This window comes from Nomascus leucogenys, chromosome 14 (genome assembly GCF_006542625.1).
Source record: "Nomascus leucogenys isolate Asia chromosome 14, Asia_NLE_v1, whole genome shotgun sequence".
Taxonomy (NCBI): Eukaryota; Metazoa; Chordata; class Mammalia; order Primates; family Hylobatidae; genus Nomascus; species Nomascus leucogenys.
In genome coordinates, this window is record NC_044394.1 from 70,058,809 (window position 1) to 70,084,586 (window position 25,778).

The 25,778-nt window shown below is 42.0% G+C and overlaps 2 protein-coding genes across 11 annotated transcripts in view; one reads left to right on the top strand and one right to left on the bottom strand.

Annotated features, from left to right (window-relative positions):
* Positions 1–18,262, bottom strand: part of POLR1A (RNA polymerase I subunit A) — a 79,658-nt gene extending 61,396 nt beyond the window's left edge. For 3 of the 6 annotated variants that reach the window (XM_030827531.1, XM_030827530.1, XM_030827529.1), the window contains exons 1-6: positions 18,065–18,262; positions 12,062–12,266; positions 10,699–10,848; positions 1,943–2,050; positions 904–989; positions 685–788 (exon numbers count right to left, since the gene is read on the bottom strand). In XM_030827531.1, the coding sequence (XP_030683391.1) occupies positions 685–788; positions 904–989; positions 1,943–2,050; positions 10,699–10,848; positions 12,062–12,266; positions 18,065–18,141 (730 nt within the window). In that variant the 5' untranslated portion in view covers positions 18,142–18,262. Of the gene's footprint in view, positions 1–684; positions 789–903; positions 990–1,308; positions 1,334–1,942; positions 2,051–10,698; positions 10,849–12,061; positions 12,267–18,064 lie in introns of those variants that run through there. The other 3 variants (XM_030827532.1, XM_030827533.1, XM_030827534.1) reach the window with 3 other exon arrangements.
* A 282-nt stretch (positions 18,263–18,544) lies between these two features.
* PTCD3 (pentatricopeptide repeat domain 3) overlaps positions 18,545–25,778 on the top strand; it is a 31,612-nt gene continuing 24,378 nt past the window's right edge. For 4 of the 5 annotated variants that reach the window (XM_030827545.1, XM_030827542.1, XM_030827543.1 and 1 more), the window contains exons 1-4: positions 18,545–18,714; positions 20,703–20,755; positions 20,853–20,889; positions 23,426–23,471. In XM_030827545.1, the coding sequence (XP_030683405.1) occupies positions 18,611–18,714; positions 20,703–20,755; positions 20,853–20,889; positions 23,426–23,471 (240 nt within the window). In that variant the 5' untranslated portion in view covers positions 18,545–18,610. The remainder of the gene's footprint in view (positions 18,715–20,702; positions 20,756–20,852; positions 20,890–23,425; positions 23,472–25,778) is intronic. The other variant, XM_030827544.1, reaches the window with a different exon arrangement.

Sequence of the window (25,778 nt, forward strand, 5' to 3'; positions counted from 1 at the left end):
AAAAGAAATGAACAGTTAACATTTATATAGCACATATTACACAGCAGGTACTGCTCTCAGTGCTTCTCTTGGAATACTCTATTTAATCTTCTGACCACTTCAGAATAAAAACCAAAAAACATTTTTAAATAAGCCTCTGACTATAAAAATTAAAAAGTGGGAGTATTAAGTTATCTCAAAATTTTTCCCAAGCAGAGCTTGGGTGGGGCAGAGCTGAGGAAAGAACTCTGCCTGGGGGGGATCTGAGCGGACAGCCAGGAGTAGCCTGCAGGAGGCGCTAATGTTTTGCTGAATTCTTGCATTTGCTTAAAAATTATTCGCCTACATTTTATTCCAAAATAGATCCACACTTGTTTTACAGTAAAATGTTTCAAAATATTTGCCAGGTAAATTTCTTAATTTCTTCCTGAAAAATCTTTCAGAAAAACGACCACTTAAGGCAAGAGGCGCCTGTGGGGCACTGCCTCATAAAGCAGCCCCTCCCATCAGCTCTCCCGTGTGAGAGGCCTGAGCTGGGCACTCGCCAGGGTCCCCTCAGGCCTGAGAGGCCTGCACACTGTGCCTCTGCTGGCCCCTCCCAAACGCAGCGGAGAAACACGTGGTGAGGAGAACCAGGTATTCCCAGGGTTTAGGACACATCTGCTGGCCTCACGTGGAGCTCCTCTCCGGACCCAGCCTGCTCACCCAGGGGTTCCGAGTCCTTCTGGCCAGCTGTCCTGTGCACCATGGCTGGAAACGTGATAGTCAACTTGCTGTTGTGTTCCTTTCGGACAACGGATCGCCCGGTCCTGCGCAGGAGGACAGTTGTGATTGAGGAGACAAAAAACCCAGTAAGATATTTAATAACAGCAACGAGTGACTGCCCAGAGGCGTCTCACCTGGGGCAAGGGCCCTGATACTTACTTGCAGTGGGGACAGCGCTTAGCATTCATATGTGCCTTCCAGAAGAGAGCAATGAGCTTGCTCTTGCTCTCACACACGTTCTTTACCTGTTTTTTTAAAAAAAAGTCAGAGAACCTTGGAGTGCCATTTTGAAGAGAATCCAATATATTTACTTTATGGTTTTCACCTTTTATTTTTAACCAGAGGAAACACCCCCACCACCACTTTCTTAAACAAAATCTTCCATAGAACCCTAACATATTTGATCTCTGATAATTACTGAGTGACCTCTTTAAGCCTTCAGTTTCCTCAATTATAATATGGGAATAAGAGTAGTAACCACCTCAGTAAGCTCTTACTAAGATAAAGAATCATGAATGCAGTGGGGGCTTGAAATACAGTCAGTACTCAATAAGCGCTAGTTACCTTCACTTGTAAAAGGAAGCCCTCTGGATGCAGCTGGCCTGCCTCAGAAGGACCTCAGGGTTCTGAGGAAGGCACATCCACAGTCCAGCCACATAAGTGGCTCTGCACCTGGCAGCAGATGGGAACCATCTGGGAGCTTTTGTAACTCCACTTGGACCCTACCCCAGACCAATTAAATCAGCATTTCTGGTGTGAAACCCAGGCATGAAGTGAAGCAGATTTCAAGACTAGTATCACAGGTGAATTATCTACCCATTCATTCATTCGTTGAACAAATTAATACTTAGGCAGTGTATGGAGGGGAGAATAAGGTAGCGGTGGGTTAGAGAGAAGTGTTGGAGAAGGAAAAAAAGACCTGATGCCATTTTTTAAGAAGAGGCTTGCTGGATGCTATACCAAAATCATATGTCACATAATCCTCTCATTGGTCCTGCAGGTAGGCATTAGAGATTAGATAGTGGACACTCAAGGACAGTTGTGTAATTTGTGAGGTTGCAGGTCTCATGAGAGGCAGAGCTCAGATTCAAACTCAGGTCTACTTTGGGAAGCCAGAAGTATATGCAAAGGACAGCACAGAGGGAGAGTGATAAAATGATGCCCAAAACAGCACGGGAGAAAGACAATGTTAACTCACATGTGCGCCCTGGGACCCCAGGAGATTGTTCTGCACAATTTCAGTTGTGTATTGTTCTAATTCCTCCTGAATTTCACAGGCAGAGGGATCGGCATTTTCTTCCAGAAACTGGAAAACAAAGAGGAAAACTCCATTATCACAGTAATGTACACCTCCGATGAGCAGCACAACTGGGACCAGCCTCTCCAAGGGTGGAAAAGGTTCATTTGAAGGGAGAAAAAGAAACTATGGCTACTGTGTTGCACTTTCAAAACAGTGAGACAGCACTGCTGTTAAAAAATCAAACAAGGTCAGGCATGGTGGCTCACACCTGTAATCCCAGCACTTTGGGAGGCAGAGGCAGGCGGAACACTAGAGCTCAGGAGTTTGAGACTAGCCTGAGCAACATGGTGAAATCCTATCTCTACCAAAAATACAAAAAGTTAGCCAGGTGTGGTGGCATCCACTTGTGGTCCCAGCTACTTGGTAGGATGATGTGGGAAGATCGCTGGGAGGCGGATGTTGCAGTGAGCCAAGATCGCACCACTGCACTCCAGCCTGGGTGACAGAGCCAGACACCATCTCAAAAAAAAAAAAAAAAAACAATCAAATGACAACATCCTACTTCCAATAATGGTGGGCTGGATTCCCCAGACCAAACCTAAGACTGCAAAGAACCAAGATAGGTTAAAATATTTTAAAAATCTTAACGTTCTGAAGAGCTGACAGGACAGTGAGGAATAAATAACCAGAGCAAACTAAAGGGAAACTAGGAATCTAGCAAGATGAAAAAGCATGCAGCCACATGCGTTGATGCAGAGCTTTGGTGCCGTGCTGAGGCAAGACATCACTTGGTACACTCATGTGCCCCAGGGAATATGCCTGTGATGCTCCCCAGGAGCCCTGGCCTTGAGTACATTTTCCAGTGCAGCAATTTTGACTTTTTATTCACAAACTCTCAAATGATGTAGGAAACAGAAATGAAAGTCTTAACCTAAGCTGGGCACAGTGGTGCCTCTGCAGTCCTAGCTACTCCAGATGCTGAGGCAGGGGCTCGCTTGAGCCCAGGTGTTTGAGGCTGCAATGCGCTATGATCGTACCTGTGAATTGCCACTGCACCCCAGTGCTTGCCTAAGCAAAACAGTGAGATCCTGCCTTTAAAAAGAACAAATTTAAAAACCTAAAGCTTTTTTAGTATAAGGTTAGAAATCTAACAGGAAGCCATCATTCTTCGCCCCCCAACACATAAACGTAGTAAGCTGGAACACAAAGGACTATACTATCAGGAACTACCAGCCCTTGTACAATCATTCAGGCCATCCAGGGAGCTTTAAGCGTTGAACCTGGATAATGACAGACCCAAGTTGGCATCAGTACCATGCACACAGCAGAAGCAATGAGAATCTTCTCTGGAGAAGGCAGCATCATCCTAGCCCTCAAATTATTCCCATAAATAATTTTTATTTTTACATTGATTTTTATAATTATTAGAAAACTAGAGGTAGCATCTTGTTAAGTTGCCCGGGCTGCTCTTTAACTCCTGGGCCCAAGCAATCCTCCCACCTCAGCCTCCCAAAGTGCTAGGATTACAGGCATTAGCCACTGTGTCCAGCCCCAACAAAGAATTTTTAAAGGTGAATGGCAGACAAACTGTCAAAAATAAATACACAAGGGGACAGGGAAAGGAAGGAGGGTTTTGGGGACATAAACAATATGCTGACATTGAACTGGACTCTAAGGGTGATAGTTACTTTGTATTGGACTGTACATATAATCAATGCATTTCTGTGTATATTTTACAAAAAAAAGTTTAAGGTATAATAGGAGGCACCATGAATAATTTTATGCCAATAAATCTGAAACTTTAAATGAAATGGGGAAATTCCTAGAAACATATAACTTACTGTGAGCACTGGTTTAAGAAAATTCTTTCTCTCTCTCAATCTCTCTTTTGGACAAATTTGACCATGAGTTAACTTTTTAGCTCTGTTCCCTCGGAAATGTAATAAAAGTAGAAATAGGCCAGGCACGGTGGCTCACACCTGTAATCCCAGCACTTTGGGAGGCCAAGGCAGGCGGATCACCTGAGGTCAGGAGTTGAAGACCAGCCTGGCCAACATGGTGAAACCCCATCTCTACTAAAAATACAAAAAATTAGCCGGGCATGGTGGCGTTTGCCTGTAGTCCCAGCTACTCAAGGAGGCTGAGGCAGGAGAATCGCTTGAGCCTGGGAGGCGGAGGTTGCAGTGAGCCAAGATTGCGCCACTGCACTCCAGCCTGGGCAACAGAGCAAGACTCTGTCTCAAAAAATAAATAAATACAAATAAATAAATAAAAGTAGAAATGTCAGTTGTGTTATTAGGCAACACTACTGATGGTAAAAATGACCCCAATTGGTTAGGCTATATCTGGACTGGAAAGACTACAGCTCTGAGCTTCCCTGGGTCCTAGCTGGGCATATCCTAGGGTCCCTGGAAGCACAGCTCGTGGAACTGTTAGAAACGATATTGATTCCTTTCTGGGAGATGGGGCTTCTAGGCCAGGGTGGCTCCCATAGCCGCTGATGTGATCTCGTTCCTTTGCGTTTGAGCAGTCGTCTGTCATGTGGGGAGCCAAAGACAACTAGTCCCTGTGAGGACACCTGCTGAAGAGAAATGTGTGGCACTGCCCTGCTGGCATACTATGTCTTCAATCTCCTCCAGGGTGTTTTAAAGAGAGAATTATCTAACTTGGCTAGGCACAGTGGCTCATGCCTGTAATCCCAGCACTTTGGGAGGCCAAGGTGGGTGGATCACTTGAGGCCAGGAGTTCAAGACCAGCCTGGCCAACATGGTGAAACAGTGTCTCTACTAAAAATACAAAAATTAGCTGGACGTGGTAGCATACGCCTATAATCCCAGCTACTTGGGAGGCCGAGGCACCAGAATCACTTGAACCCGGTAGGCGGAGGCTGCAGCGAGCCAAGATTGCGCCGCTGCACTCCAGCTTGGGCAACACAGTGAGACTCTCTCTCGAAAACAAAGAATTATCTTACTTATTTTATGAGGCTGACACAATCTAGATACCCAAACCCAAAAAGACAATAGGAGAAAGGAAATATAAATCAATCTCACTCATGATTACAGAGGCAAAAATCCCAAGTAAAATATTAAGAAATCAAATCCTACAACATATTAAAAAGGTAATATATCATAAACAATTTGGGTTTATCCCAGGAATCCCAGGTTAGTTTAACATTAGGAAAGGAATGGAGTCATTCACCATGTTAGCTGGTTTAAAAGGAGCCAAATTATCTGAAAATTTCAGTATATATTGAAAAGGTATTTGATAAAATTTAATATTTAGTGACCACAGCAAAATAGGAATACAAAGGAGCTTCCTTAATCTGATTAAAAGCTCAGTAAACACCATACTTTCTAGTGAAATGTTGAAAGGGTTCACTATTTTAAGGGTACAATTTATTTATATTTTGAAACCATCTCAAATTTATAGAAAAACTCCAAGTATTTCCAGAAATCTATCTTTCTTGAACCATTTGACAGTACACTGCTGATCTGATATACCATCAACTCCAAATACTTTGGTGAACATTTTCTATAAACATGGACACTCACAAATATGACCATGATACAATCATCAAAAAATGGTAACTTAGCATTGATAAATTATTACCTTCTAATCCTCAAACACCATTCAAATTCTGCCAACTCCTTTAGTAATATCCTTTACAGGCTGGGAGTGATGGCTCATACCTGTAATCCCAGGACTCTGGGAGGCTGAGCCAGGTGGATCGCTTGAGGTCAGGAGTTCAAGACCAGCCCGGCCAATACGGCAAAACCCCGTCTTGACTAAAAAAATACAAAAATTAGCTGGGTGTAGTTCCAGCTACTCGTGAGGCTCAGGTGGGAGATCACTTGAACCCCGGAGGCAGAGGTTGCAGAGAGCCGAGATAGTGCCACTGTACTCTAGCCTGGATGACAGGGCCAGACTCTGTCTCAAAATAATACTACTAATGTCCTTTATAGCAAAAGTATCCAGTTTAGAGCCACCTGTTAACACTTTTTAGTCTCCTTTGTTTAGAATAGTTCCTTAGTCTTTAGTCATTAACAGTTTTGAAGATTAAAGGCAAGTTTTATAGAATATCCCTCAATTGTGGGCATGTCTGATGTTTCCTCATTATCAGATTCGGCTAACACATCTTTGGCAGGAATATCCAGAAGCACTGTTGTGTTCTTCTCACTGCATCCTATAAGGGGGTGCATGATTTCAGTCAGTCCCATCAGGTAGGTTTCACTTTGATCACTTGAGTAAGGGGGTGACTGCCAGGCAAGAATTCTTCTCCATGGTAGGTAAAGTTATTCTCCCTCTGACCTTCGTAATTAAAAAAAATTATGTGTGTGTATGGGAGGGAGGGTACTTTGAAAGTGCGTAAGTAGCCTATTACTTAAACTTTCAGTCACTCAATTCATTCTTTCATTTATATCAACATAAAAGTAGGTTCATGGATTCCTACTTCATTCGATGGGTTATAATCACTTAGTATCATCATTTATTATGATGCTCAAACTGTCCTAGATTTGGCCAGAGTGGGCCCTTTACACAGGCTTTTGTGCCCTGTGGACATGTCCCATCGTTCTTTGAGCACACACTTCCTTTCTGGCCTGTGACATTCCAGGCTGGTCTTGTACTTTCTCTGTCCCAGGTCTAGATCAGCCATTTCTCCAAGAAGCTTTTTCAGTGGAGAATAGTATTTAGAAAACAAGAAAGGGGTGCTAGGTGTGCCTATTACTATCACTCCTCTGAGCCCTTTCAGGGACAGGGCCAGGGGAAAATACATGTGTACACACACACTTTATACCAGAACTTTTCATTTCATTTTAACAATACAGGATTAATTCTGTCTTCTTTCTTTCATATATTTGTAACTCTCTTTTCTGATAGTTAAAACCTGGCCCCCACTATCCTTAAGTACATATTCAATCAATTAAGTACTTATTCATCAATGTCTCTCTCCCCCCATATGTATCCACTCTCCCACCACTGCCGCCGTCATCCCCTCCGCTGTGTGGAGCCTTCACCCAAATTGGGCTCAAGCTCCACATGAGCCCACCCTCCTTGTGGACCCCTCCTTATCATATTTGGGCTCATACACCCCATGCTGGGCCACCCTGCACAGACACCCTCTCACCTGATTTGGACTCTCACACTCTAAGCTGTGCCTTTATCTGCAAATGAACATCCTCCTTACCCTATTTGAGCTCTGGTATTCTGCACAGGGCTGCCCACACGTGCAGGGATCCCCTCTCACTCTGCTCTGGCTGAGTCCCTGTGCAGGGACACCCTTCCCACAAAGCTTTGCTCACTCTGCTGGGGCTCAGACACCACATACTAGGCCATGTCTCTTTGTGGAATCCCAGCTTGCTCCGCTCACCTAATGTCTTCAGGACTGAAGTATCCAAGAAGAGGGAGGAGAACAGGAAAGGGGAACAACTTTTCTATGTGACAAGAAATAAGACAAAGATACCCACTACCACTTCAACACAGTAATGTAGATCCTAGCCATCAAAAGAAAACATATAAGGCTTGGAAAAGAACAAAAAGGCCAGTATTTGCAGATAGGATTGTATTGAAAATCTAAAAATATCTACAGATAAACTATCAGAATTGATGAGATAATTTTGCCACGTCACTTCATAAATAATCGAAAACATTTTTACATATCAACAAACAAAATGAAATTTTAAATAAGGTATTTTTAATAGCACCAGAAATTCTCATGTAAATATTAACTATGAAAAAAAATCTCTTTACAATAGAGATCTGATCATCCCCACTTTATCCAAAAGTAACCAGCCAGAGAAATTAGGCAAGAAAAAGAAAAGGCATCCAAACTGAAAAGAAGGATGTAAAAATGTCCCTGTTTACAGATTACATATTCTTTTTTTTTTTTTTTTTTTTGAGATGGAGTCTCACTCTGTCGCCCAGGCTGGAGTGCAGTGGCGTGATCTTGGCTCACTGCAAACTCCGCCTCCTGGGTTCACGCCATTCTCCTGCCTCAGCCTCCCGCGTAGCTGGGACTACAGGCACCCGCCACCATGCCCGGATAATTTTTTTGTATTTTTAGTAGAGATGGGGTTTCATCGTGTTAGCCAGGATGGTCTTGATCTCCTGACCACCCGCCTCGGCCTCCCAAAGTGCTGGGATTACAGGCATGAGCCACCACACCCAGCCGACATAATCTTATAAATAGAAAAACCTAGACTCTACCAAAAACCTCTTAGAACTCATAAACAAATTCAGTAAAGTTGCAGGATAAAAAAAATCAGTAGCATTTCTACACACAAACAATGAATTAGCTGAAAAAGAAATCAAGAAAGCAATCCCATTTATAATAGCTACCAAAAAAATACCTAGGAATAAATTTAACCAAGGATGTGAAAGACTTGGAAAACTGCAAAACACTGACAAAAGAAACTGGAGAGGATACAAATGGAAAAACATCCCATACTTATAGATCAGAGTAATTAATATTGTTAAAATTACTACACTACCCAAAGCAATTTACAGATTCAGTACAATCCCTATCAAAATACCAATGACATTCTTTGCAGAAACAGAAAAAAAAAAAATCGTAACATTTGTATGGAACCACAAAAGACCCTGAACAGCCAAAGCAATCTTGAGTAAAAAGAACAAAGCTGGAGGCATCACACTACCAGAATTCAAAATATACTACAAAGCTGTAGTAACCAAAACAGTAGGGTACTGGCATGAAAACAGAAACACAGGCCAATGAAAACAGAGAACCCAAAAATTAATCTACATATCTACAGCCAACTGATTTTTGCAAAAGGTGCCAAGAACATACACTGGGGAAAAGGACAGTGCCTTTAATAAATGATGCTGGGAAAACTAAATATCCATATGCAGAAGAATGAAACTAGATCTCCACCCCTCCCCTTTATAAAAATCAACTCAAAATTGGGTCTGGAAAAATATTTTATGAATCAGACCTCAAAGCACAGGCAACAAAAGCCAAAATAAACAAATGAGATTATATCAAACTAAAAAGCTTCTGCACAGCAAAGTAGTCAGTCAACAGAGTGAAAAGACAACCTACAGAATAGGAGAAAATATTTGCAAACTATTCATCTTAGAGACAGAGGCTTAATATTTAGAATATATAAGGAACTCAAACATCTCAACAGCAAAAATCCCAAACAATTTGATTAAAAAATGGGCAAATGATCTGAACAAACATTTCTCAAAACACATACAAATGGCCAACAAATATATGAGAAAATGTTCAACATCACTAGTCATTGAGAAAACACAAATCAAAACCACAATAAGGTTTCATCTCATCCCATTAGGATGGCTATCCCCAAAAGACAAAAAAAAAAAAAACAAATGCTAGGGAGGATGTGGAGAAAAGGGAACTCTTATACACTGTTGGTGGGAATGTAAACTAGAATAGCCACTATGGGAAACATATGAAGGTTCCTCAAATAACTACAAATAGAACTACCATATGATCCAGCATCCCACTATTAGGCATTTATCCAAAGGAAAAGAAATTGGTATATCAAAGAGATACCTGCACCCCCATGGTTACTGCAGCACTATTCACAATAGCCAAGATATGGAACCAACCTAGATGTCCAACAATAGATAAAGGGATAAAGCAAATGTGGTATATATATACACAATGGAATACTATTTGGCTATAATAAAGCATGAAATCCTGTCATTTGCAACAACATAGATAGAACTGGAGGACATTATGTGAAATAAGCCGGGAACAGAAAGTTAAACACTGCACATTCTTACTCATATGTGGAAGCCAAAAAAAAAGTTGATCTCATAGAAGTAAAAGTAGAATAGAGAATACTAGAGGCTGAGAAGGGTGGGGAAAAGAGGGGAACAGGAAGAGATTTGTTAAAGGAGATAAAATTACAATTAGACAGGAGGAATAAATTCTAGTGTTCTACACCATTATAGGATGACCATAGCTAACAATAATATAGTTTCAAACAGCTAGAAGGAGAATATTGCATGTTTGCAACACAAAGAAATGATAAATGTTTGAGAGGACAGATATGCTGATTATCCTGATCTGATCACTATACACTGTCTGTATCACACCATCACTATGTACCCCATAAAATATGTGTAAATATTATGTGTTAATACAAAAAAAGACCAAAAAAACCAAATACAAGAAGTAAACAAAGTAAGCATTACCAATAAGTGAACAACCTGACATCATATGCCTCCTAAAATGATGCAATACAAAGTACCCTGTATCATGTAGGTTGTATTCTTGCCGAAATGTGAATCTAATTACAGGAAATAATCAGACAATCGAAAATGTAAGAAATCCTATAAGACAACTGGCCTTGAGTCTCCAAAAAAATCAGTATCATGAAAAAGAATTTTCTACATTACAATGTTCTACTTTAAGACAGATCAAAGAGATGTAACAATCAAAAGCAATGTCTTTTGATTGAATAAACCTTGATTGAATCCTTGGTCCAGAAAATCAGAAAAAGCTCATAAATTGATTAAATGGTATTTCACCATTGTTTCTATGAACATTCCTTTTATTATTCTTATAGCTTCCTGTTTTCACACTCAGCTATTGGTATCCACTTATAAGATACAAAGATCAAACGTTCTAGTGACTATGGGCATGGTAACTACGACAACATACAAGCATCTCTTGTTCCCCACCACTTTGCCTTTCCTGATTTCTGTGACCACCACTACCCACCTACCCTGTTCAGAATTCTCTCAAGCTCGTAGACTGCTTGTAGGGCCCCGACTTCCAGAACCCTCAGCTGGCAGAGTAAGAGGTGAATCACGGCCCGGGGACAAGTCAGCATGTGGCAGTTTAAACAAGAGCCCCGAAGCAGCAGGTACAGCTTCTGAAGAGAGGGAATAAAAACAAACAGGATATTAGAAAGAGACACAGTAGTCATGGTGATTTTCAGTATCCTCACAAGTTTCTTTATGTAGTCAGTCTATTCCTTTAAAAACTCTACTTCAGCCTACATGCTTAGAAAGGCCTTTGTTATCTTAAGAACCAGATAAATATTCCCCTCTATTTTCTTTTAAGGTTTTATTTTAATCCATTTAGACTTGAAATTTACTGTGGGTGTACAACCTGAGGTAGAGAAATATCTTTATTTTATTCCAAGATTTAATTAAGAGACTTCTCAGCCAGGTGCAGTGGCTCACGCCCATAATCCTAGCATTTTGGGAGGCCAAGGTGGGCGGATCACTTGAGGCCAGTCGCTTGAGACCAGGAGTTTGAGACCAGCCTGGTCAACATGGTGAACCTGTCTCTTGTAATTTTTGTAAAAATACAAAAATTAGCTGGGCATGATGGCACGTGCCTGTAATCCCAGCTACTCGGGAGGTTGAGGCACAAGAATCACTTGAATCCAGGAGGCAGAGGTTACAGTGAGCCAAGATCGAGCCACTGCACTCCAGCCTGGGAGACGGAATGAGACACTGTCTTAAAAAAAAAAAAAAAAAAAAAAAAGACACTTCTCTTTAACATGATTAACAGACAAAAATCATGTCCATGTATACCAATATATGTGTAGCTTAAAAAAAAAATCCTGGAGGTGAGGTTAGCTGAAATAAAAAGCTGAAAATGTACCAGCATGACTCTAGACAGGAGCTTCATTCTGACCTCACTGCTGGGCTTTCTGGGGCTTTGCTTCTCCTGCCACCACACAAGTGCCTATAGAGACACCCGAAGGGCTCAGGGAGACCCTGAGAATACTGAAATTCTCTCTATTACCAGGCAGGTGCCACTGAGATTTCTGAAGAGCACAAAGACCCTGAAACAAAAGGTGTAGGGGATGAATCTGAACTCTCCCCGACCCTCCACACAAACGGAATCAGGCTGTGGCTCTACTCAACTGGAATCAAACTGATATTCATTTATTTAGGGCCACAGGGTAAGTTGAAGTTATTGTATTTGGCTCAAAGCTTCAAAATCTCATTCTACAGAATGCTTTCATTGGAGTGCCTGGGGCTTAACCTCCTTAGACCACTCTTGTGGGAGAGAGGCAGCACTCACAAATCCCACCAGCAGCCTGAGACCCACACAACTAAGGCAGCGCTTACATCGAAGAGGAGAGGATTATACACCGTGAGTGGGAGCTCAATGTGGCCCAGGTGCCCAGAACAGTTGCTGAAGTCCTGCACGCAGGTGGAGCACACCTCTTTGGAATCTGCAGGGCCCAAAGCTAAATCGTACAGGCCGTTTGCCGATGGGTTCCCCAGGCTGTCCAGGTACCGAGGGTTCGTAATGGATTTAACACTTAATTTCCTAAGGGGATAAAAAAGACCAAGAGGAAAGTTAAGGTTACCAACCTCTCTGATGTTTCCTTTCCAACACAAAACTATAGTTAAATGATTATTTAATGCCTGTTTGATAGCTCTGGAGGGCACAATCTCTGTCTGTCCTTCTCACTAGCGCACCCCAACACTAAGTGCGGTGTTGGTACCCAATAGTTAATAAATACGTATGTGCTAAATGAATAAGTCATAAAATACATATGTGCTAAATGAATGAGTGGTAACTTCTTAAAAACAGATTTAGAACAAAACTTGCACTAAGTACATTGGTAAACTGTTTATAAAAAGGAGTTAAGCATCTACTATACACTGACTGCTTCACAGGCAGCATTATCCTTTTTTTTTAAACAAGGTCTCACTCCTGTTGCCCAGGCTAGAGTGCAGTGGTGCAACCTCAACTCACTGCAGCCTCGAACTCCTGGGCTCCAGTGATCCTCCCACCTCAGCCTCCCGAGCAGCTGGGACCACAGACATGTGCCACTATGCCCAACCAATTTTTCGATTAATATTTTTTTGTAGAGACAGGATTTTGCCGTGTTACCCAGGCTGGTTTTTTGGGTTTTTTTTGTTTTTTTTTGGAGACAGAATCTCGCTCTGTCACCCAGGCTGGAGTGCAGTGGCACGATCTCGGCTCACTGCAAGCTCCGCCTCCTGGGTTCATGCCATTCTCCTGCCTCAGCCTCTCCAAGTAGCTGGGACTACAGGTGCCCAACACCACGCCCGGCTAATTTTTTTTTGTATTTTTAGTAGAGACGGGGTTTCACCGTGGTCTTGATCTCCTGACCTCGTGATCCGCCCGCCTCGGCCTCCCAAAGTGCTGGGATTACAAGCGTGAGCCACCGCGCCCGGCCCCCAGGCTGGTCTTGAACTCCTGAGCTCTAGAGATCCGCCTGCCTCAGCCTCCCAAAATGCTGGGATTACAGAAGTGAGCCACCAAGCCTGGCTGCATTATTTCGTCCTGATCTTAATCCTCTGAAATGGTCATCACTACATGTACTTTTCAGAGGACAAAACCAAGGCTCAGGGAAGTTAGGTGATTGAATCCAGGTGACACAAACAGAATGTGGGGGAGGCAGGATATGGAATAGACTTAACTCCAAAGCCCACCCAGTTCAATGAAGGGAATGTGATGCAACAATCCCTGTATGCAGAAACAGTAAATGTGACAACATTAAACACATTTAGTCAAACCTTAAAAAAGGTTTCATCACATTTTATGTTTGGTTTGAAAGGTGCTCCCATAGGACACAACTATGTTTAGTAGGCTAACTTTGCTTTTACAACTTTCTCCTTTCTGATTTAGAAAATAAAGACAAAGAAACCATCCCAATCTGACAGCCTAGAGGAAATCTGAAGGTTGAAATGAGAGTCCCCTAATGATGTAAGCACTCCCTTTAATAAAGCACAAGAATAGTGTCAAGTTTTCATGAGTGGTGACATGTTCTGAGTGTAAAACAGTGTTAGTCTATCAGGAACTAAGCTGCTCAGCTCTAGAAGATTCTATGTTGCATGGCCAGTGTCACTCTAAGGGCCAAGGCGACAGCGAGGCAGATCTGCTGCTGTGGCTCTTGTCTATATGGTCACCTTGCTGAGAGTAAGCTAATTTCACAAGAAACTTGGTCTAACTCAAAAGTTGTGCGTATGGTCTCTTCCCACAAATCTAGAGTCCACCTGCAACCCTGAACTGGGTAACATTGAAGAAATTACTTACCTTTTGTTCTTTAATCTTCATTTTTGAAACAGTAATAAAATATATATAAATTCATCATCTTAACTGTTTCAATTAGTACAGTGCAGTGGTATTAAGTACATTTGCATTGTGCTACCATCACCACTCTCCATCTGCAGAACCCTTTTTCATCTTGCAAAACTGAAACCCTGTACCCATTATACAGTAATTCTTCATCTCCTCCGCTACCATCATTTTACTTTCTGTTTTGATTAATCTGACTACTCTAGGTACCTTATATTAGGTGGAATCACACCGTACTTGTCCTTTTGTGACTGGCTTATTTCACTTAGCACAGTGCCCTCAAGGTTCATCCATGTTATAGGATGTGTCAGAACTTTTTTCCTTTTTTAGGGCTGAACAATATCCCACTGCATGTATATACCACATTTTATCTATCAACCCATCCATTGATAGACACTCGGGTAGTTTCCACTTTTTCACTATTGTGAATAATGCTGCTATGAACATAGGTATACAAATATCTCTTTGAGACCCTATTTTCAATTCCTTGGATACATATCCAGAAGCAGAATTGCTGGATCACATGGTAATTAATTTTGTCTTTAGTTTTTTGAGAATCCACCCTACTGTTTTCCATAGTGGTTGCACCATTTTACATTCCCACTAATGGTATACAAAAAGGTTCCACTTTCTCCACACCCTTGTCAACACTTACTACTTTCTGTTTTTTTGATAGTAGCACCCTACTGGATTTGAGGAGCTTTTTATTTGCATTTCCCTAATAATTGGTGATGTTCAACATCTTTTCACATACTCACTGGCCACCCGTATGTCTTCTTTGGAAAAATGTCTATTTAAGTCCTTTGTCCATTTTAAAATTGAATTTTGCGTTGTTGTTGAGTTGTAGGAGTTCTTTTTATGTTCTAGATATCAATCTCTCATCAGATATATAATTTACAAATATTTTCTCCCATTCCATGGGTTGCCCTTTCACTCTGTTGACTGTGTCCTTTGATAACTACCTAATTTTTTTCTCACCTGAAGTCTGGGCATCACAGCAGCTCTATCAGGATGATTAGAAGATAACATATAGAAAATACAGTGTCTGGAACAAAGTTCCTCTCTGTTTGTAGAGAAGAAAGTCCCTCTCACCATTACAGGAGTGGGATGAAGAGTAGGGGCAACTAGCAAGGATTCCACCAGAGACAGTAGAGTTTGAGATCAATAGACTTAGGTTTGAAGATGACCTTTGCCACTTCCTAGAGAGACATTTTGTTCTCTAGGCCTGAATTTTTTACTGGAGGTGCCACCACAAATGAGTGTTAAGAACTGAGAATGGGTGTCGTTAAGGACTGAAAGTGCCAAGCACTGAGCAGCTAGCTCCTCCATCCATCTATTCACACACTCAACAAATACCCAGAGTGCTCACTGTGTGCCAGACAGTGTTAAGTGCTAAGGAAACAGACAAGAACTGCTATGCTTACAGGCCTTACATTCTGTTGGAGGAAGGGGAACAGACACAAAATAAATGTATAGTCTGTTCGATGGCAGAAAGGGCTATGACGAAAAATAATGCAGGGAAAGGGAAGAGCGGAGTAGGCAAGTGGTCCTAGAAGCCCACTAAGGAGGTACTTGGGCAAAGGCTGAAGGAGTTGAGGGAGCAGGCCATACAGTCACCTGGGCAGAGGGTTTTACAGGAGGAAGAAGCAGGGAGTGCAAAGGTCCTGAGGTGGATGTGTGCCCGTGGTGCTCTGGATGCAACCAGGAGGTCAGGGTAGCCGGAATAGAGGTGAGATCAGAGAGGTAACAGGAGACTGAAATGACCCCTCCAGGCCATTTTTAAAGACTTGGTTTTTACACTGAGTGAGATGGGAAGCTATTACAACCTGGCACAATAAAAGGTGGCAGAATTATTGAAATGTCTCAATCCTAAAGCTGTTTGAAAACTCCACAATTATCTTTTTAAAAATTCAGGCAACTTAAAACACTTCGGCTTTTGGATGAAACCGTATCCACTTACGGGGGTGATGATATAATTGGAATTTCTGGGCTAGCACACTGTTACCAATGATACCAGAGCTGTGGCTCGGGAGTTTGTTCATCCATTTATTCAGACTTGAGGATAAAAGACAAGAGTGACATATATAAGAAGCTGAAGGATAGTGGAGGAAAACAAATATACATAAGCACAAAAAGTCACTAAAGCACCATGACAGACAACTGTACCATGTGCAAAATGACCTCAGAAAATGAGGGAGGTGAACTGAGCTTTCAGGTGTGTGTGTTGGGTAGGGGACAGAAGGAAGTACCTCCTTTCGGCTGAAAGGACACTGCATGAGGAGGGAATAGCTTAAAGAAAGGCCCAGATGTTGAAATATGATGGCGGTTTCTGGAATATGCAGGTGGTTTAATAGGGCTGAAGAAGGGATGATGTTATAGCTAAAATCAGCATTGGCCTGATCATAGGAGACTTTGCAGGCTATGCTAAGAAAATATACTTTATCTGAGGGAAATGGAGAACATTTGGAGGGTTTTAAGGGTGACAGTAACATGACTACATTTGCACTTTGCAAGAATAATTTTGACAGCAGTGTGGAGTATGCACTTGAGAGGTGTAAGGGGAGGGTGGAAGGAAAAGACAATTCAAATATGAGATAAGGGCCAGAGGCAACACAGTAGCAATTGGGAGAAAAACGAGACTAAGAACAAATAGACATGTAGGTGACACAAAGTAAGAGCCCAATAAATAAGTTAGACGTCAGGAGAGATCTAGAATTATTTTCCAGTTTCTAGTGACTATTTTGCACTAGGTACACCATTTTGGAGGGGTAAGTAACCCCTCCCTTCGAAGAGGGATGCCATGTTGAGTTTTTTTTTTTTTTTTTTGAGATAGACTATTGCTCTGTCGCCAGGCTGCAGTGCAGTGGCGCAATCTCGGCTCACTGCAACCTCCGCCTCCTGGGTTCACGCCATTCTCCTGCCTCAGCCTCCCGAGTCGCTGGGACTACAGGTGCCCGCTACCACGCCCAGCTAATTTTTGTATTTTTAGTAGAAACGAGGTTTCACCATGTTGGCCAGGGATGGTCTCGATCTCCCGACCTCGTGATCCGCCGGCCTCGGCCTCCCAAAGTGCTGGGATTACAGGCGTGAGCCACCGTGCCTGGCCATGTTGAGTTTTTGATATGCATTTACGATCTCTGTGTAAAATTCAATTAAAGATGTACAGACAGCTGAACAAATGGGTCTGAAAATCAGGGAAATAAATTTGCGCTGGGGATTTAAATTTGAGACTATAAATCATGAAAGTGGTGAGATCGTCTAGGGGCAATATTTACCATGAAGAAAACATTACCAGAATAGAATCTTGAAGAACATCAACATTTAAGGAGTAAAACGAGGGACAGACCTTGCTCACCAATGTGTCATTAACGCCTAGCTTGGTGCCTGGAAAAAACTGGATGCTCAATAAATGTTTGTGGGGAGGAAGAGAGGGAGGTAGAAGTATTTGTCATAAAAATAGGAGAACTTGAAGACAAATAAGGTTCTGGAAGAAAGGAAAGTTTCAAGAGAGTGCATTGGAGAATGTCAAATGCTACCTTGATCAAAATGAAGACTAAAGAGAGTTCCCTTGGTTTAACAACCAGACCCAGAATATAGTGGGGTCCTAGCAAAGAGAAGTTAAAGCCTGAACTGACACTTGAAGGACAATCATTTTACAAACAAGAGGAAACTTACTACGTGCCTAATTAACCATGTCAGGTACATTATGATTAATTCCACAAATGCTTGTTAGTTAACAAGGAGACTGGCAGATGATAACGCTGCAGACCAGGACCCTCCCCACCCTTATATTCCCCCACCCCCAGCGCAAACTCTTTCCCCCAGCCCCACCGGACTCTTATCTAGGCAGTCCACGCCGGCCCAGGAACGTTCCCAGAACTACGGCTCCCAGCAGGACAAGCGCCACACAAGCATGGACTCAAACGATAGACTGGGCGCAAGGGCTTCTGGGAATCGTAGTTTAGGGCGCCGACCTCAAGAGCCAGGCTGGGCACGCTACCCGACCAACTCCTTACTTGAGCTCTTCAGCCGAATACATCCCGAAGGAAATGCCCTGCAGCCGCCGCCAGGGCATGTTCTTGGAGATCAACATCCTCTAGGTCCGTTTTGAATTCCGCCACCCAGAGAGACGTTCACTCACCACCTGACTATTCTTAATTCACCCTCAAGCCCGAAGTCACCACGCGATTCAAAGTGCGCTTGCGCGCGGAAGCGGTCGCAGGAACGACTTTACGTGGATAAGATCACTTCTGCATGGGGGGGGAACAAATAGTTTTACGACTCTCTGCTCGCTCTTTTGTTTTGAAAACAATCAAAGATACATAAGACATCAAAATAATCATTTAGGAAAATTCCTCCGAGGCAAATCGGGTGTATAGAGCTTTTAGCTTCCGTGACAAAGTCCTTCAAACCATGAGCTTGCAACCTCCCATTTTATGATTGCTTCCGTCTTCTTCCGCTTCAGCCAATAGCGGAGCTGTTCCCTGCTCCCCGCCCACTTCGCCCCACCTTCCTGAAGGTCGAGGAACGCTTTCCCAACATGCTCTGCAGAGAAGTCAAAGATGGCGGCCGTAGCTGCTGTTCGCTGGTTGCGGCTCCGCAGCAGGCTTGGCCAGCCGCTGACGGGTCGGCGGGCGCGTCTGTGTGAACAGGCACGCAGCTGCAGGTAAGAGACGCTCAGGGTATCCGCGAAGAAGACCGCGGAGTCACCTTAGTCCTGTGTTTCCCAGCTGGCTGTGGAAGTAGGCACGAAGAAGTGGTTTGCTCATGCGCGCCCTTACGGCCGCGTGCCCTTAAGACCAGGTACGCGGAGGTGGCCCTTTGAAATAGGGTTCGCGACGCGTTTGTTCGTTAGAGAAATACTTACTGGTTGCTTGCAATATTCTGTAGTTAACACCATCCGCAAAGCTAGGACCCTGCTCTCGTGAAGCTTGCGTTCCAGTGAGTGTGGCTATTAGCAACACTACACCAAATTAAAAATTATCCGCCATTACTCATTTTAACCCAATCAGGAGGAGCGAGGAGAACGTACAAGATCTTCCCAAATAAAAGGCAGTCTCTGGTCGCCACCGTGGGGACTTTGGCTAAAGAAGTTATCAGGTTTTCATAAAAGCAGAAAAGTCTGAAAGATGTGACCATGCCCTTTGATCTGTGATAGTTATAGCTTGGAACATGTATGACCTATTTGTGTAATTTTTTTTTTTTCACTCAGTAGAAACAATGGCATTGTGGGAATATGAGAGGCAGTAATTTGTAGTGGAAACTTGCTAAAAGCCTAATTTTATTTTTAGTGTTTGCCATTCACTTAATTGGATGATAGTAGACAGATTTCCCCATCTGCAGACTGGAGTTGGTAATAACCATCCGAAAAGTTTGTGAGGTAGAAGTGGGATATGTAATTTACAATATGTTTTTTATATGTATTCTCCCTTAGTTCCCCTCAAGAAACAGAAACCACTTCATCTGATACTGCAGAAACCTTTGTGCTGCCATTCAATGCCAGTCCAGTCCTCCGTTTCCTGGTAGCCATCATTAGCATTTTTCTACTCATTTTGTTTGCCTGAAGTAGAATCTCTCCCTCAGCATCCGTTCTTAAAATAGCTGTGATCTCTGTTTTAAGGTCATGAGAAACAAATAGTGTGACTTGAAAGAGTTGATCTCTTTCTGAAATGTCCTTAACATAGAGGGGTATTCTTGTTTTAAAATGATACCTGAAACCAGATACTGCTGGAGGAAGTATCTTTCTATGCAATCACATCTTGACAATTTTCTGAATGTTACTGATGCCATTTAGTAAGGGGAAACACAAGATAATACTAACCGTGCACGTTATCTGTGTGGTGTGTTGACTGTGTTTTTAGTGTGATCAGAACACTTAAACAGAACACTTAAAAACTCAGTCATGGGCCAATGATTCTATATTTTGGTTTAAAAAGGATTTCATATTGAACCTCTGAAGATAGAAAATATCAGCAATTCCAAGTCTAAATCAGGACTTATGTATTCGGTACGTTCTTGATTGTTGAAAGAAGTGGAATGAGAAGCCATGGGTGATCTTCCCTATGTTGTAATAGCTTTAAGTGAGGTAGTCCTTTCTGATCAGGGCAGTATCTGTATAGAAGCAAGAGCTCACTGAATTGTTCTTTTTAATGTCATAGTGTTTTGGGTTCCTGAAGTTGAAAGTTCTTGCATTTCAAACCAGATTGTTCAAGTGCTATTAAAAACTTTCCTCCCCCTCTGCCATTTATGTAATGAGATTGCTTGCTTCCAAAAATTTTGACTAGCCGGGCATGGTGACATATGCCTGTAGTCCTAGTTACTCAGGAGGCTGAAGCAGGAGGGTCGCTTGAGCCCAGGAGTTCAAGGGTTCAGTGAGCTATAATTGCACCACTGCACTAAAGGCTGGGCAATGGAGCAAGACCCGGTCTCTAAAAAAAAAAAAAAAAAAGTTTTGATAGTCTTGTCCATATCCTGTATCCATTCGTTAATGATATTGAACATGCTGTACAGACTGTCTTCTCAGCATTCATTGACATGAGTTATCCAGTTTAATCCGTGATAATTGGAAAATTTGGGCTCAAAGTACACATAGGTGGAGGTGAGCTGGGTACTTCATTAATGACTATTAGCTTTAAGGCTTTGGTTTTTTTGCAGATTTTATTCTGGTAGTGCAACCCTCTCAAAGGTTGAAGGAACTGATATAACAGGTATATTTTAAAATATATTGAATTCTATTTTTATATCAACACGTTGGATTCCATTATAGTACTAGGAAACTGATTCATGTTTTATTTTTTACATTAGGGATTGAAGAAGTAGTAATTCCAAAAAAGAAAACTTGGTAAGTATTCTATCATGTTCATTCAGCAAATGGTTGAGTTCTTACTATGAGAGAAGTATAAGGGTTAGGTAAGGAGACAGTGACAGGAAGAGCAATAGGAGAGCATTCTTGAAGAGAGTAGCTGAGCGGGGAGAAGCTAGGAGTTTAAAGGACAAAAAATAGAAAGGTGGAGAATAGTGAGTGAATGAGCAATGAGATTTACTTAAAAGAACAATTGAAAGAGATTTTGAATTAGTGTGGGTTACTATTTACGTGGTTAATAATACATGGTTATACATGAACATCATCATTAGAATAATTTTTTTTTAAGGAAGTTCTCTCATATGGTTGGAAGAGCAGACAGTTACTGTCTTTATTATCTCTAATGGGGTAAAATAAAGTAAATGGTGTGGACAGCAAAATTTAGCTTTTTGTTTTCACTGGATATATCCTTGAACAAATTGCCTCATCTCATTTATTCAACATTTGTTGAATATGCAGGAACTAAAACTTCGCAAAAGTGCTTGTTACAGTGTAGTACTATTGAATGCATTTAATGGCCCCTCAAAAAGCTAGGTCTTAAAATTATGTGACCTAAAGACTCAGGTTCGCCGGGCACGGTGGCTTACGCCTGTAATCCCAGCACTTTGGGAGGCCGAGACGGGCAGATCATGAGGTCAGGAGATCGAGACCATCCGGGTGTGGTGGGGGGGCGCCTGTAGTCCCAGCTAGTCTGGAGGCTGAAGCAGGAGAATGGCCTGAACCCAGGAGGCGGAGCTTGCAGTGAGCCGAGATCGCGTCACTGCACTCCAGCCTGGCCTGGGCGACAGAGCAAGACTCCATCTCAAAAAAAAAAAAAAACGACTCGGGTTCATTTAAAAAGGCTTTTTAAAAAACTTTATTAATCTGAATTGTGTGATTATTTTAGGGAGGCCAGGGAGCCCAGTTATGTCAATGCATAGGTAACTGGGATCATAAAAGAAGTGCAAATTAAAACTTACCATATTGGCAGAGAGAAGATTTGAAGAAATACGTTTGTTTATGGGACAGTAAATTGGAACAAGTCTTTGGAGGGAAATTTGGCAGAATCAGAATCGGAAATGTGCGTACCTTACTGGTTAGCCACTTTGGAGGAACATTTGCATATATACATGGACAAGACTGTTCTTTATTACTTGGGAATAGTAACAGGTTGAAACAGCCTGAATGCCCATTGAAAAGTGAATGGATAATTTTAAAAGGTTATCATACAGTAACTTTTTACATTGAAAGGAATTAATTAGCTCTATATTTAATAAAATGGATAGTGCAGTCAAACTTATGCAGACACATGCAGAATGACAGTGTGTATACGTTTTTTAGGGAGATGTTTATGTGTAAAAATACCTTTAAAAGTTCTGGAAATACAAATACCAAATTCATCGTGGAGAGGGGTCACAAGATGACACTAGACACTTTAGGTTAACGTGTAATGTTCTAGTTTATTTTTTTAAGATAATGTGTGATAACTTTATAAAGTAACTGTTTTAAGAAAGAGAATTAGTGAGTAATCTGAATGTCATCATTTTTTCACTGCCATTTGTTCAATATGTTAGGAAAGTATGGTAACTTGATAAGACTTAAATAGGGCAATAAAAGATCTGCTGAAGGAATGCTGAGAGATGTGAGAATGTGTCGTTATCACGCTTGCTGAAATTACATAAATGTGACTTCTAAACGTGGATAGAAAATTTAGTGGATATTATATACATCAGGGAATTAGTTTTGACGAAATATAAAATTTCCTGTACTTTTGTTTTCCTCAGATGACTTATAGTCTTAAGAATGTTATGTTAAACTTTATTTAGAAAAATGCTCTTGGTATAATTCCCTTTTGGAAAGGAAACACATTAAATCTAACATAGGAGCAAAAATATATTTGAGATCAAATTATCTTGTCTGTCATTTATTCCGGTGAAGCCTTTTCTAATAGTTCAGTGAAGGTCTCTACTCAGATGCAGTGGACAGCTGGCCTGCAATTCTTACCATAAGGTTATGTATGGTTGAGAGGTTCTAAACCAGGAGGTTGCATCAGAATTATCTGGGAATTCAGTAAGAGTGTGTGTGACAGTCCTCCATGGATCTTGGGAGGCTTTGATGCAATAGGTCCAGAGTGAAGCCTGTGGTTTATTCTCCTATAACTGAATCAAGAGCTACCAATTACGATAGTAAAGGCAACAGTAGTCCCGAAAGCTGCAGTAAGAATCCATAGGAAAGTGGATAGAGGAAGTAGGCCAGATAGTTTTATGAGGGCGGGATGGAAATCACTAGCCCTGGGTTATGGCATTATGCACCAGGCCAGAGAGGACAGGCAAAGAGAGGAACATGTACCAACTAGGGGAAAGAACCGGCAGTTTTCTTAATTTCTAATTTATTCTAGTGACCTTGTGACATAAGAACCAGCTTCAGATGAGATCTGCACTTTGTTATTGGCCAGTACACTGAGAGTAGAATCACTTGTTCAGTTTGTGGCTATGAAGAGCTCTGATGAGGATTAACTTGTGGTTCTTTTTTTTAGGGATAAAGTAGCCGTTCTTCAGGCACTTGCATCCACAGTAAACAGGGTAAGTAGGATTTTGGTTTTTTTTTTTTTTTTTAAACCTAAAACTTGGCTAATAACACACTTTTTAACTCGGCTAATAACACATTTAATACTTATACCTCGTCATTACTCAGAATTATACTGTTGTGGATCTAGAAAGTTTCTTTAAAATTGTCTAATCCAGCTCATGAATGTAATCCCAACACTTTTGGAGGCCAAAGTAGGAAGATCACTTGACGTGATGTCAGGAGTTCAAAACCAGCTTGGGCAACGTAGCAAGACCCCCATCTGTTTTTTGTTTGTTTGTTTTGTTTTGTTTTGTTTGAGACAGAGTTTCGCTCTTGTTGCCTAGGCTGCGGTGCAATGGTGCGATCTCGGCTCACCGCAACCTCCCCCTCCTGGATTCAAGCAGTTCTGCCTCAGCCTCCCAAGTAGCTGGGATTACAGGCATGTGCCACCACGCCCAACTAATATTGTATTTTTAGTAGAGAAGGGGTTTCTCCATGTTGGTCAGACTGGTCTCGAACTCCTGACCTCAGGTGATCCGCCCGCCTTGGCCTCCCAAAGTGCTGGGATTACAGTTGTGAGCCACTGCGCCAAACATTTTTTTTTTTTTTTTTTTTTGAGATGGAGTCTTGCTGTTTCACCCAGGCTGAAGTGCAGTGGCACAATCTTGGCTCACTGCAAGCTCTGCCTCCCAGGTTCACGCCATTCTCCTGTCTCAGCCTCCAGAGTAGCTGGGACTACAGGCGCCCGCCACCACACCTGGCTATTTTTTTTGTATTTTTAGTAGAGACGGGGTTTCGCTGTGTTTGCCAGGATGGTCTTGATCTCCTGACCTCGTGATCCGCCTGTCTTGGCCTCCCAAAGTGCTGAGATTACAGGCGTGAGCCATGGTGCCTGGCCATTTTTTTTTTTTTTTTTTTTAAAGAATAAAATTATTGGCCGGGCGCAGTGACTCACATCTGTAATCCCATCACTAATCCCATCACTTTGGGAGACCGAGGGAGGCGGATTGCTTGAGGTCAGGAGTTCGAGACCAGCCTGGTGAACATGGTGAAACCTCGTCTCTACCAAAACAACAAAAACAAAAATTATGAGGCATGGTGGTACCTGTAGTGCTACCTATTCAGGAGGCTGAGGCAAGAGAATCTCTTGAACCCGGGAGGCAGAGGTTGCAATGACCCAAGGTCCTGCCACTGCACTCCAGCCTGGGTGAGTTAGTGAGACTCTGTCTCAAAAAAAAAAAAAAAAAACTTTAAAATAAAATTATCAAATCCCTTCATTTGGCAAATGAGGAAGCTAAGGTTTTGAAAGTGGCCAGTGGCTGGTTAGGATGTTAAAACCTTAATTAAAGGCTTAATTCCACACCTTTTATCTCGAAATGCAGTGTTTTTCTACCATACCAGTGATCTTTAATCCCTGGAAGGGCTTGTTGAAATGTATGTTCTTAGGGGATGATTTGGCTGTAGTATACCAACTTGGAGAAATAATGTACCTGTCATGCTGACAATCATGTAATGATTAATAATCTGGGTCCTGGAGCCTACTGGTTTAATAGCCAAGCAACTAGCTTTATGATCTTAGGCAAGTTACTTTACCTCTTGATACTTCTGTTTCCTGACTTATAAATTGGGGGTTAATTATAGCACCAAACCTCAAGGTTGCAGTGGGAATTATTAACAAATGAATTAAGTATACATAAGATTTAGGACAGAGTCTGGGACAAAGGAAATGCTTGGTACGTTGTATTTTGTTACTGCTACTACTGTATTGTTGATTTCATTGACATGAAATTTGCTTTGTTGGCAACTCAAGAATAGAGTTTGTAGTCTGGTAGATACACTGAAACTTTGGTAAATGCATCAGAAATGGAACTTTCTGCTTGGTTGTATTTTTTATTAACCGAAAACTTTTAATTTCATCTGTGGGGAAAAGTCTAAAATAATTAAGTCTTTCTTTCTGCCACAGTATCTGTATGGATATTGATCCTCCTTAAGTCGATTATTACAAGTATGCAGAATTGTTCTTATATTGTAGATATTAAACTACATCTAAAAATGGAACTACTAGGCCGGGCATAGTGGCTCATGCCTGTAATCCCAGCAGTTTGGGAGGTCAAGGCGGGTGGATCCTGTGAGCTCCAGACTTTGAGATCAGTCTGGGCAACGTGGTGAAACCCTGTCTCTACAAAAAACACAAAAATTAGCTGAGCATGGTAGTATGCACCTGTAATCCCAGCTACTTGGGAGGCTGAGGTGAGGCTCACTTGATCCTGGGAGGTGGAGGTGGAGGTTGCGGTGAGCCAGGATCGCACCACTGTACTCCA